The sequence below is a fragment of the Zonotrichia leucophrys genome, chromosome 4A, assembly GCF_028769735.1.
Source record: "Zonotrichia leucophrys gambelii isolate GWCS_2022_RI chromosome 4A, RI_Zleu_2.0, whole genome shotgun sequence".
NCBI lineage: Eukaryota > Metazoa > Chordata > Aves > Passeriformes > Passerellidae > Zonotrichia > Zonotrichia leucophrys.
This window is the reverse complement of record NC_088174.1, coordinates 10,234,091-10,253,113: the sequence shown is the minus strand read 5'-3', so window position 1 is coordinate 10,253,113 and position 19,023 is coordinate 10,234,091. Positions and strand designations below refer to the sequence as shown.

The 19,023-nt window shown below is 39.7% G+C and overlaps 1 protein-coding gene across 4 annotated transcripts in view; it reads left to right on the top strand.

The window, feature by feature from the left end:
- Positions 1-19,023, top strand: part of GRIA3 (glutamate ionotropic receptor AMPA type subunit 3) — a 141,112-nt gene that overhangs the window by 16,777 nt on the left and 105,312 nt on the right. For all 4 annotated transcript variants that reach the window (XR_010440369.1, XM_064713365.1, XM_064713367.1 and 1 more), the window contains exon 3: positions 16,675-16,914. Coding sequence is in view for 3 of the 4 variants with exons in the window: in XM_064713365.1 (XP_064569435.1) it covers positions 16,675-16,914 (240 nt within the window). In the remaining variant the exon portion in view is untranslated. The remainder of the gene's footprint in view (positions 1-16,674; positions 16,915-19,023) is intronic.

Below are 19,023 nucleotides of genomic sequence, written 5' to 3'. Positions count from 1 at the left end.
TGGAGTTGACTGACTTTCGTGCCTCATAAAAACAGGTCTGTGTCACTATGGTTCTTAAAAAGATATTTAGCAGTTCTTTCTGGCAGTACAGGGTGTACAGATTTGCTATGAACTTGTGTGTTGTTTGGTTACCAAAGGGCCATGTTCTTCCACAGTGTGCATTACTTGTGATAGCTTTCAAGTGGAATATTTTTACCATAATCCCAGGTTTTCCACAGCATGAACTACCAATTCCCTGAATAGAAAATTTTTTTCCTCTTGTACTTTCTTTTCCCTCATAGTCTGAGATTTTTTTTAATCTGTAAAATTTTTAATGAGAAAATAAGTGAAACTAATCTTGCTCTTCATTTGAGTGTCTCTTGTCATTGGTTTTTCAGATCCTAGCAAGCCACTTTTTATCTGTCTGCTTCCTTTTGCTTGCCTTTCCTTTGTCAGTCTCTGCAGTGAAGTTGTTCTAATTCCACCCCTTTATTGATGATGTTTTATTCTTAAATTCTTTCTCCAAAAATTTAATCCCCTCTTATGAGACGGGATATGCTCAATCTCTATACAAGTGAATGAGTTAGCAGACTAAATATCCTCTGTGTTCACGGGAGGATAGACACCCCCATGCCCCACGCTGTCAGCAGAGAGAGATGGATTCTGTTGGTAATTTGTGTGGTGCAGTGGCTGACAAGATACAGTAGCAAGGATAAAACACTAGCGACTGCACTTGGCAAAATTTAGTGGCCTCTTCAGCTGTGAATGGGTCTGCTTAATTGTTCCCCTGCTGAAACCATGCATCAGAGCAGCACAAGCTGAGCAGTTGTGATGGCTGAACTTGCTCCTGCTGCTCATGAACCACACAGACTGTAAATGCAAACAGTAGGTGCTCCCCTTACCTCTAATTAAAGCATGGATGTGGGTTTGACTGTTCAGCTGCAGTGTCAAGTTACTCAGAAAGCCAGCTTGGGAGGTGATAAGCAGGTATTTTGACTGGATACCTTTGCCTTTCTGGCTTCCTTCGGCAGAAAGGACAGCCTGCCTGAGGGTGAAGAAATGTACAATGATGAATCTCTCCTTTTTCTTTTTTAATTATGGAAAACTGTGACATTTCTACAGTTCACTCTAGTGTAAAGAGGAAAATGTCCTGTGAATCCTAAGGAAAGGTGTCCTTCCCTAAGCAGAATGGTCTCATTCTTCTGTGGAGCTGCAATATGACTGCCTCTGTCTTATTTGTATTTTCAACATACAAGATCAGTTGTGGTAATAAAGATTGCCTGAGATGGTTGTCTGAGTTCTTGAGAAAAGAATGGCAGAGGAAGAAATAAGGAAGGGTGATAACGTCACTTGAGAGGTTGCTTGTATAGGGCCTGTAGCTAAACCACCTTACTAAATATTCTTCAGTGTCCTTGTCCATATGGGCATTAACACCTCGTTGGAGAGCTTGGATGTTGAAAGTGAACTCCCTAATGTCCAAGCTTGCCTTTCAACAGTCTGCTCAGCTGTGTAAAACACTGAGTGGATATCTAATTCAGGCCCCAGCTTTGTTCTAGGTGAGTAGCAATATCCATTGCAAGAGGCAATCTGTGTAATCTCTGTTAGGTGTCAGTTGGGGTGAGTTGTGTTGTCTTTCAGGAGAATGAGAACATGTGGGCTTGCTTAGCTTAAATAACTGGTTATTTTTCAGATCTAGTTAATCACAAGCCCGCATTCTTCACTTGAACCCTCCTTCCAGACTCATCCATTCAGGTAGCCTTTTCTAATCTTGGGCAGAGATTACATTTTTAAACTGACTATGCTGTTTTAGAGGAAGAACCCTTCCTCTTGTGTTTGACAATTCCTATTTGTAAGAACTCTTGGGTTTTATTTATATTTTTCTTTTTATTCAGACTTGGTTTTATTCTTTCTCCCTGCAGTTGTGATATGGACTAAATGTACGTCTTCTTCTTGTACAGACAATATCTGCTGATGTCAAGGACACAGATTTTAAACTTGTGTACAGCAGCATCTTTGTGTACTAGTACTGTGATCTGTGCTGTTTCTTAATAAGCAGCACCATATTATTGTTCCATTCCTGGGGAGAGTCTCACAAAGATGAGTTGTTTTCCTGGGTGAGATTAATTTCTCACTTGCTCCCCCCAGTCTCCCAAAACTGGTATTCAGAAATAAATCTTTTAGGAGAAGAATTTAATTATCTTGCATTTCCCACATTGTTGGCTCTAATTAGCTGACTGTGCTGTGGATTCCAGTCCTCACTTGGGAAGTTTGAATGGACTCTGTAGATAAAACAGTTTTAGAAAGAGACTTCAGAACATGGCTTGTCAGGAGGCTACAGCTCTGTAGAGCATGATTAGTTTCACTTATTGGCTTGACCCAGCACATTTATTCTGCTTAGCTGAAGTCATGAAAAGCCTAGATACTGAATTTATTTACATTTGTTTCAACCACCCTTTTGGTAAAAGAAAATATTTTTATTGTGACATTTCCATGGTTTGCTTTATTTGCAGTAATACTCTCCTTTTTAGGTTTTTATTCAACATTAATTGTGTGACAGCAGGATATGTTTTATTTGGGAATGGGTCTGGGTGTTGGGAGAGAGGAAGAATAAGACCAAGTATGTGAAGGGAAGCAACAGTTTGGAAAAGGATCTGGAGCCAAGAGTTAAGTTGCACTTCTTTCTAAGATGTGAAATGGCTTGAAAATACTCACTTCTAGGGGACAACCTTGGTGTGTTTGCTGTCTAGAAAGATTTTTAATTACTATGTCATGGGCAGATTTCATGGAAGAGGAAGTTTTTTTCTAAAGAACAGAAATGAAGTCATTTGGAACTAGTCTTTAGTCCATCTATTCATGGTTACTAAATTATCCTGTTACTGTCAGTCTCTCTTTCTATTCCTATAGTAACTCAACAAAGTAAGATGAAAGATTCAGTGTAGTTTTGTTTTGATCCCCCCAGAGTAAAGAGGAGGCTCCCAACAGATGGCTACCACTGAATCCTTGTATGACCCAATAATTTTGATGAAATTAAATATTACTATCAAACATAGATTAAAACAATAAAATCCCAAAGGTTCTGTGCTTAAAGAGACATGGTAAATTTATGAATTCTGTGTACTATGTGTAAAGTTATTTCCTGCTGTCCTTTCTCATAGCACCAACATGACAGTCAACCAGAGGAGAAAAAACATTTCTTCTTTTTTTTCTCTCTCATTTTTGTAAGTGGTAGCAATTGCTGACTTTTTACTGGATTGAATTTCTCTGTTTTAGTCCCATCACTTTGTCTTCCTTTTGTTTATCCAATAACAAGAAAAGAGAACTGTATGTAAAAGTATACTGCAAAATCCATACAAAAATTTGAGCAGTCCATGATTTTTCAATCTATGGAGTTCATGATTTAGTTTGTTTGTTATGATTTCTGTAGGTCTCAGGACTTCTTGAAATACTGGAATATACTGACAGTGCTTAACTGAAACTAGTGATAGCATGTGCTTGCATTTCTGGTGATGTTTTTGCAGACTTTTCATGGTTTAGTGGAAAACCATAAAGGTCAGTAGCTTGCTGTATGTCCATATGGTAACTTCAGGGTGCAGAACCATGATCCTAACCAGAAAGAGCATTACATGTGTATTTTTCTAATGAGAAAGATTAGAAACAAATCAGAATATTTTTAAATGTGTCACATTTACTTAAAGCAGATTCAACAGTGAGTTTAGCCCCAGAGGCAAAGAATAGCATAATAGAGGGACTTGAATGCCTGCTTTTCTTTTATAGGTGATATCTGTAGAACAGGAGGTAAGAAATATTGTCTGGGCTTCTTTGGGAAGCTTGGAGGAGCTGATGAATTCATCAATCCCTTTTATGCAGCTCTTCTGGAGGATTTAAATCTTCCTGTCTTCAACTTATTAAATTATTATGAGAAAGTCATTCTATTGTTATCAAATTCATTTTTCTTATGCAAGTTTCTGTGCTATTTTTGTTATAGAAAGGTATTGTCTCACTGATAACATTGCCAGTGGGAAGGAGGGCTTGGACTCGCTCGTGCAAATGGAGAAAATCAGTACAAAGAAGTCTTCTGTGCCTATAGCTGACATTTCTTAGAAAATGAGGTCTCTTAAGCCTTGTGGTATAGTTCTGGAGAGACACTTCACTTACTCCATTAATCTATCTGAAAAGCTTTACTACCTGAGTTCAACAAATAAATCTGTTCAAGGCCTACAAAATTTTCAAGTCCAAAAACAGTCTGTTGATGGGACACTTTAAAAAGCTTGAATCTGTCAGGGAGTTGGTTTGAGAATCAGAGTAAGAAAATTCAGTAGCAGCAGCCCAACATCAGCTCCTACAATGCATCAGTTTAAAATCAAATACAAGGGCACATTATCATAGCCCTTTCTGCTGTCTGCTGCTTAGGCAGTGTGGGATTACATGAGGTGCACTTGTGTGTGATGCAGAGAAAGAGAGGCGTCCTGCTTTGGAACCCTTGTGATGGGCTGCTTTTTGCTGAATGATGTGAATGCTTCTCTTGACTATTTCACAGGTTCTAACAAGAGACAAATATTTTTAATTTACTTTGAAATTGGCGGTGGAATTTTCAGGTTAAAATTCAGAATCATTCATCTGCAAAAACTGGAGGATGTTGTGTGTAACTTTTTAAAAATTAGTAAAGCAGAAATTTAATAAGTTTTTATTTGGTATGACATGGGTACATTCAAATTAAAGTAAGGCATTATTTACAATCTCTAAGTGTAGTCACATATCAGTTCCTATTCTGTTGTGCATAGCAAGCTGATTTTTTAAAAGGTTTTTTGACAGGCAGCTGAAAAATTAATCGAGTTCATTGAGTTCATGAAATGGTTCCTCCCATCACTGTGTCTGTGCCTGCTGTGAGTAAGGGCTGCCCAGCTCCTGAGCCTGCTCGTGTCACCCAGGGCTGGCAGTGCCCCTCTCCAGTCTCATCTCTCACTAGGACTCTCCCTGTCCTTAGCACAGTTTGGTTCCATGCTTGACCTCCCAGAACAGGTGGTGCTGCAGGCAAGGGATAAGCAGCAGTGAGGGCAGGCCTTCAGGGTGAAGATGGTCTTCTACAAAGAACTCATCCTGCAGCTCACTGCAGAGCTTGGGGAATGGTACAGCCCTGTGGGAAATTGCCTGAAGGCAGAGAAATTTATTGCCATCTGTCATCCAAAGTGCTGCAGTTGAGCTGTTTGGTAAATTGGATGTCAGACCTACTGTCCTAAAGATACACACTGCCCTTTTGAGACTGTTTCCCCCAACTCTGATTTGGGTGCTGCACTGCTGTGTTTCAGACACTGGTGAGACTCATCTGCTTGTTCCTTGGTTGAAAAAATGAAAAAATAAATGGGATAATGCTTAATGGTTTATCAAAGACTGATTGGGAGCTGAAGTGTCTAACTGAAGGAAGGATCCACAGTGCATTAGTAGACAAGAGACGAAGGAAGTATAGAAGTGTAATGGTGTAAATCAGACTGAATTATTTGATAACCCCTCATACAGCTCAACTGTAATGCTCCGTTGGAGGGGCCCACCACAGTGAGCACCATGGTAATTTGACCCTCAGCTCTGATTTAGTGTCTTGAGCTTCAGTCTGTCTGTCCATCAAAACACAGAAGCATGTTCTTAAATTTGTGCACAGAGCTTTGTCATGTAGGACATTAAGTAAAACCCTCTGAGCATGTAGAGCAAGGTGAACTAAGCTGTGGTTCTTCAGTTGCGTGTTCTAGAGAAAATCAAGTGGTGCCCCACACTGCCACTCCCATGATACACCCAGCATTCTGGTGAGGACTTCTGGGATCTCTTGATGCTAGAACCAAAGGGCTGCTAGTTTGGCCTTGATATGAGGCAGTTAGCCTCTTGTTTGTTAGGGGAAGATGTGGGAAGAGCCCCACTTCTCTGTCAGCATCACTCACACCCCTGCAGACCACAGCCTCATGCTGTTGGTAATGATTAATGAGATTGTTCTCTGCTTATGAATGTAGCAGCATCTTGTGGAGCACAGAAAATGCATGTGCACCATGTTAACATTTCGCTATGCAGGTGGCTGAGAGCAGATTTTAAACCAGTATTTAAAGCTATGACATGGTGTCCAAACCCTCTGAGATTAATAAATAATTCCAAACTAGGTCTGTCTCTCTTGGCCTCCCCTTCCCCCTCTGAAAGGGCAGCAATCGCTTAAGAATTAACATGTAGCAATGTGACTTTTCTTTCACAATCAGGCTTTTGCTGTACCATTTCCATCAATTTTGGCTTCCACATTATTCAGCTGTGCACCAGACAACTCTTTTGTTATGTGCCAATTAACCCAGCTTGATAAATAGTGATTATGCATAATTCATAAAGAAAAATATTCTTGTTGTTTCCTGTAAATAAGGCACTGGCTTAGCTGAGGGTACTGGTCTGTGAAATACTGTCAGATGTGATCATGAAGGTCCAGGAGGCTGATAGCAAGAGAAACTCTGAGGGCTAAGGCAGATAGAAATAATATCAATAAAAATAGATGGGAGGATGTTTTGTAAGAGCAGTTGGGATGTTGATGTGGTATTTCTGTAGTTTGCACTTTCAGTGTGAATAAGTCTCTCAGTTCTAATCCAGCTTTCACTGAATTCCAGGGGAACTTCTCCAGTGGTACTGCTAGGTGCTTTACTGGACCCCTAAGGAGCATCTTCAAATAATTCCCTGGCTCCTGAAGCCAGTTTTCACAGACATCCTGTTTCTGCTTCTGCATTAACAGATCTCAAGCCTCTCAGACTGATCAGCTGACAGCAGTGGAACACAAGGGGGAGAATTGCATAGCCCCATGAACTTTGAGCAGAACAGGGGAGGAGATACAGAAATATGAAATCCGGTCCACTGGTCCAAGATGTACTTACAGTGACAGTGCTTGCTGGAACACCATTGCAGAGCCTCCAGGAAAGTGTGAGGGACTGTTGCTTTGGGTAAGCTGGGCTGTCTGTCAGCCAGCACCATGCTCTGCAAACATAGAGCCACCTGGAAACCCTCCAGAGCTGGAGGCTGCTTGCACAGCTGCTGTTTTGGCATTTGCATCCCCTTTCTCCTTGAACAACCTTAATTGTGACCTTCACCTCCTGGTGAATTTTACCCAGCTCAGTGCTTCAGGTGTGTTGGCCACTTTGCCTCTTCTCTCATCCTCTGTAATATATCCCCACAGGCCTATAAATGGCACCACCTCAGCAGACTCAGCTCATCTTTCATCACACTGCCAGAGCCTTGTTTTGATTTATTGCCTCTCACCACAGTGGCCCAGAATGAAGTCAACTTCTGAAATCACTTAGGAAAGGATCTGCTGAACAAGCATACATTTAATAATATGCCTCTGCCTTTTTACTTCCTCCACACTGAGATGTTCCAGTGATATAAGAAATCCCTTCAGAGTGCTGGGGTGCTGGAGATGGCAGCTGCTGATTCACGGCTCTGAGGCACAGCATTGCCTTCAGCTGCTGCTCCTTGATTCAACCCTACGTTCTGCCTAACATCCTCAGCTACAAAATGCTGCCCTTTTCTGTTGGGTATGATTTGTTTTTTTCTTCATAACACAAAGCTCTTGCTTTCCTTTAGCCTGTTGTTTAAAGTATTGTTAAGATAGATCATATCTGAAGAAGGTAACAATTGTTGAAGTGGGTACTCCCTGGTCTACCACATCTTGTTAAGTTCATGTTAAAAATACTTTTTTGAACATGTCTTTTTGTTCCAAGGCAGAGTGCTTAATGGCCTGTGGAACTCTTATTACTTTGAATATATTTACAGAAACATTTGTGTAACTGTTTTTTAGAATATGCATATTATTAGAATATATTGCCTGCTTGTAAATAAATGGCTGATAAATTTTCTAGTATAACTGGACAATTTTTGAAGAATGCGGGTTTTCATATTTTCCTCCCACCAACATTTTTAGAAAAATTGCTTTGGAAAGTAAGAGATACAGTTACGATCCAAAGTGATCAGAGCAAGCAGACATGACATACCGTATTAAATTAAAAGCATTTCAAATGGTGCAACAGATGGAAACAAGTTATTTCACTTGAGTGAGTGTTACATATTTGTGTTGCATGCACGCTGTCCGTGTTTCTGCAGAGATTAGTCACGAAGCAGGAGCTGGGTATTGGATGTGAGGAACGCAAACGATCGCTGTTTGCTGTGAATATATTTAGACTCCTGTAGAAAGCTTTGGCAGGTCCTCTGGCTCCCTCACACAGGTGTTAGCTTATCTCCCATGGTTCATGGAGAGAGGAGTGTGTGGTTATGTGTGTAGGATTGGCTAAAGCTTTTGTGGAGGTCAGAGCTCAGTGAACTGCTTTACATCCACTCATTAAGTCCCTAACACTCTCTGAACCTGAGGGAGGCCTGTGCCATAAATCTTAAGCATGCAGGATGGTGGAGCTGCAATCAGGAGCAGTGTTGGCATTGCACATACTGCTGCTGTTGGCAAGGCACTGATTATCCTGGAGTAGCTGAGCAGAAACATCTCTTCAGCAGGCTATGAAAGGCAGATACCAAAGCCTTTCCATTCTCTCCAGCAGTGAGTTTAACTGTCTACCAAGAGAAGCCTCTTGTGCTTCTCCTGCAAGCACTACTTTAGTGTCAAGACCACCACAGGCAGAAAGCAGAAGAGGTCACAAATAACATGAATCCACAGCATTTAAATCTGACTTCTACAACAGTGTTACAAAGTCTTCTTTCTTAAAGCTCTTTGTTTAAAACTGTGTGGTATGTTTTAATAGCTTTCCTTTAAAATAAATGCTTCTTTTGAGCAGCTTGTGGGGATGGTGGGATCAGGATGAAAAGTGTTCTGTTAAGGGTAGATTGTGAATGACCAGGATGGGTTTAAGAATAGAAAGCTTAGCTATATCTGTGGTGCCTGGTCTGGGAGCTTGAACTCCATCTTGTACAGACACAGGCAGGATAATGTAGTATTCTGATCAGCACGTACCTAAGTATAGTCCTTAAGTACCTAACACATTTTTTAAATCATCTTTCAAAAGAAATCAGTTGATTTTTATGGCATATATATATATCTTCTCTCACCTTTAATCCATTTTAAGCTTAAACCCCTATTTTATTTCTTTCAAACTCCAATGGTTTATACTTTAGAATGAGTCATTATTATCTGACTCACAGCCTTTCAAATGTTCTAATAGTACTCATAATCAATGGTACATTTTAAAGAAATCTGTGTGTAACAGGGATCGCAGGTAAACAAAATCCTTTCATATTGTGGTTCAGAGAAGAGGCTGACACTTCCTGGCAACTGGCTGGATTGGCTCCTGGGTTTCTTCCACCATCAGAAATGTCATAATTACAGAGATTCTGAATAGCCAGTGATTTTTTTTTTTTTTTAATGAAAACCATGCATTAAAATTTGGTAGGTTTGTGGTACAAAACTCATTTTGTGCTTGAGTTTTAACAAGATTTTACAGGAAAAAATATATTTGGTGGGGTTTTTTTAGCTTTGTGGTCAGTAACCTGAGAACGGAGGTAATTCAGACTCTACACCATCTTAACTTTGGATGTAGCTTGGGAGCTAAATGGAAGTGAGTAGAAAATAGCAATACAATAGCACTGTGTTGCTGTCTGTTCCCAGCTGCTCAGGCCACCTGCAGTACCTTCTCAGACTAGAGCAGTTTTCAGAAAGCTAAGCACAGCTTTCTCAGTAAAATCAAGGTTCTGTTCAGGCCATCTTACAGTTTGTTACCCAAGATTGCCCTTTTCATTCACATATTAAACATATTTGGTAGTTTTTTAAATATTAAAGCTTTAATTCTCATATATATCAAATTAGCAGTTTGGGCCAGAGGGGTTTTTATTCTGGTTTACTTTTATCTGATTGAAGCTGTGCTAATGGGCGAATACCCCCACTGTGGCATGTGTGAGGCTTGGTGCTGCTGGTGTTCCCACTGTTACAGCCCAAGTGGCCTGTGTTTGTCATTGGCAGCTGGCATTTTTCATACACTCATAAAACTCGCACAAACATTTCAGTTTGAAGAGAAGATCCCACACACAACAAATTCATGCACATTGTTAGGGTTTTATTTGATCACAGTCATATCTATAAAAGCCATAATGTGTAAAGCTTAATGAGTCAAGTATGTCATAAGCAATTGGGCACACTGAAAGAAACCAAGGTTGTGGCAATGAATTTGTACAGCACTCAGCACCAAGGAACTGTAATTGTGATTGGAGTTCCAAAGTCATCTTGAAAAGCAGATAAGAAGTAAAAACTTCTTTAACAGTGTGTGATGGAGTTAGGAAGTGGTGACTGAAGTAATCTTGAATGGGATCTTGACCAGGGAGTGTTCAAGGATGCTTGGATCTGAACATGTGTTTAGAATTACTTTCTAGTAAATGGTTTGTAAAATATGAATGGATTAATCCTTATGCCTTTCATTTGCTATTTAATAATATCCCCTCCTGCTGCCAGAACATGCTGGTTTTATTTTATTTGCTCTCCTAAAATGAAATGCAAACTGAAGTGTGTATATTTGAAGACATTAGGTAGAACAAAGCAAGTTGAGTAGTTCTTTGTAAAAAGAACTAGATAAAACATTGCAGTTTCATCATTGAGAAAATAGATGCCATAAGTGAAGTAACAGGAGTAAATGATGGTTTTGTTTTGTGCTCTGCTGTGAGGTTTTGGGTTGGGTTTTTTTGTTTTCAGGGAATATTTTTTTGTTTGTGAGGGCATATCTTCTTCTAGGTAGGAGGAGAAGTCATGTTATAGCCAGTATCTCAGGAAGGTTCATATCCAATTTCGAGCTGTAGCTTCCTTGATTCCCTCCTACCCCCAGGAATTTTCACTGTTAACTGTTCCAAGAATAGCTGCTTTCAGAAATGCATCTTTCCTCACCTGAATTTTAAACAATATTTTCTCCATGACAGAATTCAGTCTTAATTAAAATGTAAAAGATGGTTTTATTGGCTATAGGTAAATGCAGTTCACTTAATTTTACGTTTTTAATATGATGGGCTTGTCTTTAAAGGAAGCTCTCAAGTCTGATTGCCTGGAGCCCCCTGAAAGTAGCTCATTTGGCATTCAGGGGCACTGCTGTGCTGATCTCCTCAGGGCTCAAGGTAGAGAGAGTTGTTGCTTTTCATTCTGTGTATCAAAATGAAAGCAAAAGAAAGTAGTAGAGGCACTGTCTGTCTCTCTAAGAGGAAGGCTGTATTCTTACTGTAAGAGGTAATGTTAATGGTAACCCTTGCTTTATTACAACAAGGAGGTCAGGATGGAGCCCTAGAAAATTCCACTGCTCTGAGTTAGGCTGCATATTATTCCATTGTAAAGTAGCCCCATTAGTCTGTTGGCTGAAGCTGGCAGTGAGAGTTGTCTGGAATCCAAGACAATTGGCAAAAGGAAGTGGAGGGAATAAAATTATTTCACAGCTGAGGAAAATGCAGAGCACAAAGCTAGGGAAGCAGTTTGAGCAGCCCACGGTAATGTCAGCTGAGACAGAGCTCCTACAGCACCTTCCTTCCCAAGAGCTGGGGGAGTGTCACTGAAACAGGCTGGCTGTGCCCTGTGACACAGGGTGACTTGGTCACACCAACTTTATAAGAAATTGGTATGGACAAAGGGGAAATTACTTGCTCATAAAAAGAGTAATGAAGGAGGAAAAGTGTCTGAGGTATTGTAAGCTCCAGCCCCTGACTCCAAAACTACCAGGCTGTTGCATCCAGGGCTGAAGTGCACTGGCTGCCACACCTGGGAGAATCCTGCTGACTTTTACAATTCAGCCATTAATGATGTCAGCCAGTGGAAAAGCATGTATTACATTCCACCAGTAACATACCTCTTTTGTTAGCTTTATACATCTTGCATTTAAACAAACAAAATCCAAACCTACTTGTAAATGTTCCTAGTAACGCTTCAGTTGTTTATAGTAAGAACTGGAAGAAAAAAAAAAAAGGTGTCAGAAGTTTTGACTTTAGCTTCTAGGCAATAGACAGTAGAAATGTCAGGTCTTATACAACCTTGTTGTGTCAGGAATACTCACAGTCACTAAAACATAGAAAAACTAAATACCATTAGAAAGTAAAAATAAATTTTAAAAATACATAAAACATCTAATAACTTGTGTGAAGTGAGGCATCTTTTGAGATTCTGGCCTGCAGCCTTCCTGGGATCTGAGTGCAGAAAAAAAAAAAAACTTATCTGGTTAATCTTAGCAAGTTTCAGTGGTGGGCCTGATTTGACTGGAGGGAGGATGCAAATGCAAGTGAAACAGACGTCTGGGTTCATTGGGTTACACTGATGCTTAGGATGGCTCAGCTGCTATTCAGTATGGAAACTAAGATTTCCATTTATTTGGCTTCAGTAGTTGAGTTTTGGGGTTTGGGTTTTTTAGGGTTTGGTTTTGGTGTTTTAGCTTGGTTGGTTTAGTTTGGTTTTTTTGATTTTGGGTTTTTTTGGTGTGGTGATGGTTTTTTGGTAGTTGTTTTTTATTTTTAAGTAAATTCTGCTTACTACTGTTATCACTCTGCCTCTGAGCATTTTGCTTCCTTGGCAGGAAACACCAGTCTGTCATGACCTGAAAGTTTCTTATCTTTTCTTGACATGCTTGAGAATTCACAGACTTCTGTCATACCATCACTTTCTCTCCTGGACACAATGGCATGTGGCAGCTCACTTTGAGAATAAGTCCAGTGTTAAACCTCTGTTAATAAATACTCACCTTGCACCTAATGCCAAAATAATGGCTTAACATGATCTCCCATTGGAAAACTGCTGCTCAGCACCTCTCTCCCTTCTTTGTAGACATTGAAAATTTTTCAGATCAGGTTATAAAGCAATTCAGTTGTGTGCTGTCCTTGGAAACAGATGTGCATCCATGTAATTAAAAGCAGTTTCATAGCTCAGGAAAAAAAAACGCTTTTTTTTCTTGAGGAATGAGGTTGAACTAGGACTTGTCCAAATAATCTCTTTAACAGCCAAAGTATGTGTTTGACCATCTGTATTTTTCAAATAAGAAAAAATACCCAATAAATTAAGTGATTAAGTAAGGAAAAATACCAAAATTCTTACTCAAACATGAGGGATGTTCTGATTGTCAGTAGAAAGTAGTTTGTAAAAAGAGCTTAGGGGTAAGGCTTAGTTAGTATTTTTAAATTTTTTCTTCTGGCTCAGTGATGTTAGAATAATAGTGTAATTAAAATGAATGTAATTACACATTTGTTTTTTGGAAAACAAGTAAAAGTATGGCTCTGGATTCATAGATATTCTATAGGCTTGTCCGATTACAGAGGAGATTATGTCACAAACTGTGTGGAAGACCTAATACTACCAAATTTTAACAAAACTGAGTTAAAAAATGCAAATGACCATTGAGGACCAAGATAATTGGCCTTTTTGCTATTCCTTATAAAAGCAAAGTTTATTTTGCCTTTTAAATAGGCTGCTGAAATCAAATTGGCATCCTACAGTGCATGCAGAATAGATGGTCAGGAATAATAAGTAGAAGCTAATAGTAGAAGCCAGTCCATCAAAGGGTTAATCTTTAAAATCTGCTGTGAATACAAACCTGAACCAGGAGAAATAAGAGTGGGCAGGTAGTTGCATTTATTAGAATATATTTTTGGTGATCCTCCAAAATCAGGAGGAAAAACAATTGCAAATACTCTGACGGCCAAATCAGAGCTCTCACCTCCATGCGAGCAGCAGCTCCATGTTGGCTCTGAGGTGTTACCTGGAGAACGTCCTGCTTAGGTTGTTCACAGACTGGTTTTTTCTCAGATTATTCATTAATGGACAGTGGTCATCTTGCATAAATGAGCACAATCTGCTATGAAAATGAAGTTTAACTCAGTTGAGTCACGCTTCAGAAGTATTCCTTAGTCTCACATCTGATAAGAAGTAATGGGTGAATCCAGGACTTTTGAAATGCTATTGGGTTTTAGGATCAGGAGATCTTTGAGAATGTTTGTTTACATTGCCAGTATTCCTGGAATGCTTGGTTTTCTCTGCAGTACAGGATCGACACAAAAGCTATGCCATTAATATATACATGAAAGAAGCTTGATCTGTGAGGTACAGGCTCAGTGTATGCGAGGACACTCTCTCCATTAATCCCACTTCAGTGATTATTCCTATGGAATTAGAGAGTTTACACACCACTTCAATGATTTGGAGACTGCCAGACTTCCTAATGTAATTTTTGTTTTTCCCTTTTTTCCATCTATAAGTTAATGCTTTTTATTTGTTACTTCAGCAGATAATTTTTTATGGTAGCTTTTCTGCTTTATATCCTGCTGGTATGTAGTTTAACAAAATGCCTTTTTAAACAGTGGATTTAATTCCTCAGTCATGCCTCTGGGAATAAATTCTTCCTGTATTATATAACTTCTTTTTTATATTTTCTGTGGTTGATAACCTCTGCAAACTTTCTTTTCAGAAATTACCACCTCATTTCCTTTCTGTGTCTCACCAGCTGCTCTTTGCTGCTGGTCATGTCCTGTTACAGTGGCTTAAATACTTAAAGAAATTCTTTAACAGTGTTTCTAGTTTTTGCATCTAGAGCTTCAGGAAGAAAATCAAATTTTCACAGCTGACTGCTGATTTTAGATGTTCTCCATGATGCTGTGTCAATGCGCTGATATTGTGGAGAATCCTTTTTAAAATTACAGTTTTTAGTGATCCTGAATGGTAGCATTTATGGTGGAAAATGTGATGCTATTTCAGAAGTAGCAATGCTGTACATTTCTGTGTAGAAGTCATGTCCTCCTTACTGGTAATTACTTGGGTTTTTGCAAAGTAAAATATGCAGTGTTTTTGCAGAAGTGTTCAGTGGATGTCTTGGTTTAGAGACAAGTTTTAGGAGAAAAAACCCCGGAAAAGGGTGCACACAAGGCACAGAAAAGGATTGAATAAATGCTGGAAATTGAAATTTGAAAACCTTAACCCCCACCCCTGCCAGGCCAGGGGGCAGAGATGGGATCTGTCCCCTTGGTCTCAGGGAAGGGGAGGCACAGGAGCTCACACAGGCACTGGGGCAGAGTAGATGGGAACCTTTCTGGGGTTTGGTCTCCTCCCCACAGCAGGCAAAGCTGCTGGGGTTTGGTGCCCTTTCCTCTCCTGGGGCCTGGACTGTCTGGCAAAACCCCCACAGGCTCCCAAGAGTGGAGGGGGGGAAAGAAAGGAAAAAAAAACAAGCTAAAACAGTTCAAGGGGGAAAAAAACCACAACCAAAAACAAACAAACAAACAAACCCTCCCCCCACTCCTATACACACAACCAAAAAAACTCAAGGATCTCTCCTGGAGTCCAGAGAAGAAGGTGGGGAAAGAAAGAAATTAAGCTTCTTGCCTAAGGAAGCAAAACTGATCCAACAAAGGAGCAGTGTAACATCCTGGTCCATGGTGCACGGAGCACACCCTGTGGAGAGCTCCAGCAGAGCCTTCACCTGGGGTTCCCGGGCTCCAGCCACACCCTCTGCTTCATATTAAGTCTACAGCAGCCATTCCTGGGCATAAAGCAGAGGATTAGGGAATAGAGTGTCACCATAAAATCACCCCGAGACAATGGGGCTGGTTGTAAATTGTTGTTAAATCCAGTTCTTGACAATTGAAATTGTTAATTGCTAACAAATGAACATTTTCCTGACAAACCTCTTTTCATTGCAAATGGGCCTTGCTCATCCCTGTTCAGCAGTGGTATGATTAGAAGTGCTGCTGGGCTGTATTGTATTGCAGTTGTACAGTCTTTTTATAATCCTGAGCCCCAGCACCTCACAGATCAGGCTCCCTCTCTATCTGTGATGCAGACTCCCTCCATGGAAAGAACCCAGGGTCACAAGAACTTTGTGCCTTTCCTACAGAGCTGAACAACAAAGAAATTCTTTTTCCTGCAATGACCGTGAAGCTGGCTATGTTTACAAATTGAAGTACTTTCATTTTTGTCCAAAATGGTAATTGTTCAGTCTCTATAAAGGATGGGAAATAATGAAGTATTTTCCCAGATAAGTACATTTTTTTAAAAAATCATCTTTGTCTGTGTTTTGATTTTTTTTTTTCTGGTGCAAGATGAGTTCATCAAGACAGCAGAATAGTTAATGACTAAGAGTGTTCAGCTTAAGGGATATCAGCTTTAGTTCCATGAAGCAACAATAGGTGCTCCTCATTTGTGTTGTCATATAGTAAGTCACAGACTTTATTACTATGAAAGATTTTAACAGTCTGTTAAGAAGCCACCATAATTCCTTACTGAAAAAGACCACACAGATTTCAGAGTTGTGGACTATAAATGAATAAAACATCCAGATTTCTTTGAATCAGATCTGAATCAATTTTGGATACCAGGAAAAAGTATCCCTTTAAGGCAGTCCTGACATTTGTCATGTAGCTCCTCACAGAGTTCTCAAAGTATTTTACAGACAGGTAATGTAATCCCATGTTTATTTTTAAGGAATAAAGAGAGATTAGTGGATTGTAGCAACACAAGACAAAACACAACCAAAAATAAATGTGTTTAGGCCAGTTTAAGTGCTACAAAGGTGGTACAATTGATTGCTACACTGAAATTAATATATATTATCTCATTAATTCACTCCATCTGCTGCATCATGCAGAATAATTTCAGGAATGGTTGGAAGGCTTACCTCCAATACACTGTGAAAGTTTGATTGTATTCATTATATATCAGATTTTAACACCCTTGTCTGTCTTTCTTAGTCTGTTCACAGTTTTCCAGAGGAGTTTATGCCATCTTTGGATTCTATGACCAGATGTCCATGAACACCCTGACGTCGTTCTGCGGCGCCCTCCACACGTCCTTCATCACCCCGAGCTTCCCAACAGATGCAGATGTGCAGTTCGTCATCCAGATGCGGCCAGCCTTGAAAGGAGCCATCCTCAGCCTCTTGACTTACTATAAGTGGGAAAAGTTTGTGTACCTCTATGACACAGAACGGGGTAAGCACTATCATTCTGACTGATTTTCTGTTTCACACCTTGCTCTAAGTACTGCCAGCATCAGTGCTTGCAGCCCAGTTTTCTTTGGGATGGAGGCAGAACTTTCTGATGGTTCTAGAAAATGAGTTTGTTCTAAAGGACCTAAAATGAGTTGATAAATGACAAGGAGGCATCTTCATGTTACTGATAACTCCTAAGGAGATTGTCTGAGAATAGTGTTAGCAGAGTAGGTATTCAGTTGGCAGGCCTGGTTCCCACAGATCTGCAGACTCCACACTTGCCAGGGTGTTTCAGTCCTTGCTAAATAAATAAGGTCAACACTATGCAAAAGGCTGATAAGCAGGACCTTCCACTGTGCGTGACATTGCAAATCCCACACCACTTTACATAAATGCATATTGCTCCTGTCTCTGGACAAAGGCAATCCATGCTAAGATACACTCTGGAGATGTCTAAGCATTAATAATGATCTAAGCATTGTGTGTGAGATCTCTGCTGGAGTCCAGAGGAAAAGGTGGGGAAAGAAAAAGAAGCTTTTTGCCTAAGCAAACAAATACTAATCCAGCAACAGGAACAATGTAACTCAGCTGTGCTGGGCTGGAGAAAAGCTGCTCTAGATAGCTCATATTCCAGAGGCAAATTGAGATACATGTCAAGAATGACCAGAGTTATGTTTAAGTGGAAACACATTAAAACCGGTGTGTTCACACTTAATTGTTAACTACTAATAAGCAGAAAATGTAGCAAAAATCTGTCCAAAAAAATCTGTCAAAAGTAGATCTAGACATCAGAAACCATTTTCTGTGAGGAATCTTTCAGCTGCCACCTGCTCTGTGTGTATTGAATTTGCTGAATTTCCTCTGTTACAGATTTCACCTGGGTAGCATTTTTTATATCAAATAGATGTGCCACTGCCCTTCTTACCAGCTTTATGATTTTCAACTTCAAGAAATTTTTCAGATCAAAGGGATCTCGGTAGAGACAAAGAAGCTTAGATTCTGTTCTTGGCTCCCATGAAAATATTTCCTTAGGCTACTGCATGTTTTTAAGGATCAAGTCTTCAGTGGGTGTGCTTTTCACGCTGAAGAATAATAGCATCACCCAACTAAAAACCCAACTGAAACCTAAAAAATCATGCATTGAAAAAGTAATTGGTTTAAGCTTAGGAAAATGCAGCTTTGTAAAATTGTTTTCTTTTTGTTCTTTGCCATCAAGTCGTGTAATTGTATGGTTTCCTCCTCAGTGATATTATGTACAATACTGTGATGTTTGGCTCCTGCAATGATGACAAAAGATAAATCTCAAACAATAGAATAAAATTAGGATGTATAATTACATAGATAGGTGGTGAAGCTTTTAATCAGTTGAGTGTGTACATTGTATATACTTACATTCTTAAGTATAAAATAATATTTTCTGTTGCTATGAGATGACTGCAGATTGTGCTCTCAAATGTATCTTTATGTGAAGGTGTAAGATTCAGTTTCTTGAAAACTGCTAAAGCACACAGGAAAAAAAAAGGTGAGATTCCTTAATTTCACCAGCAAGAAGTATGTCTTATTGTTATTTTCAGTTTATAAACTCATTCTTCTATGAAGAAACAGAAATTTAAGAGAAATACCAATTCACATTTCTCTTCTAGTACCACCAGGAAAAACCCAAAACATGCTTTGCAGAGAGCAATGATGCCTTAGGAAATGGCTGCTAAGGGAAGAAAGGACATTAAGTGGTGTGTAGAAGAAACAATCATATGTTCACTCCATGCCACATGCTTTTAGTTCATGTGAAAGGGAAAGGCAGGGTTGATTTCCGTTTGTGTTACATCAGTAAGTTGACACTGTTGGTTGCTGTGATGCCTGCAAAATATCTGATTAATTGTATGGTGCTAACTGCCTCAGTGGGCTTCTCTGCAGTAGGACTAGGGCTAATTAAGATTATGTCAGGATGAGATGAGGTGAGGTTATGTACAGAAAGCTGTTAAGAGTTTAGGTAGCACTTTTCAGGAAAGTCACCTTTTGTATCTCGTGCTGAGAATTATGTTTCATCAAAACCCTCAGGTTTGCTTTCAGTCTTCAGCTCTGTCTCTTCTCTTGCTTTACTTTAAATCAG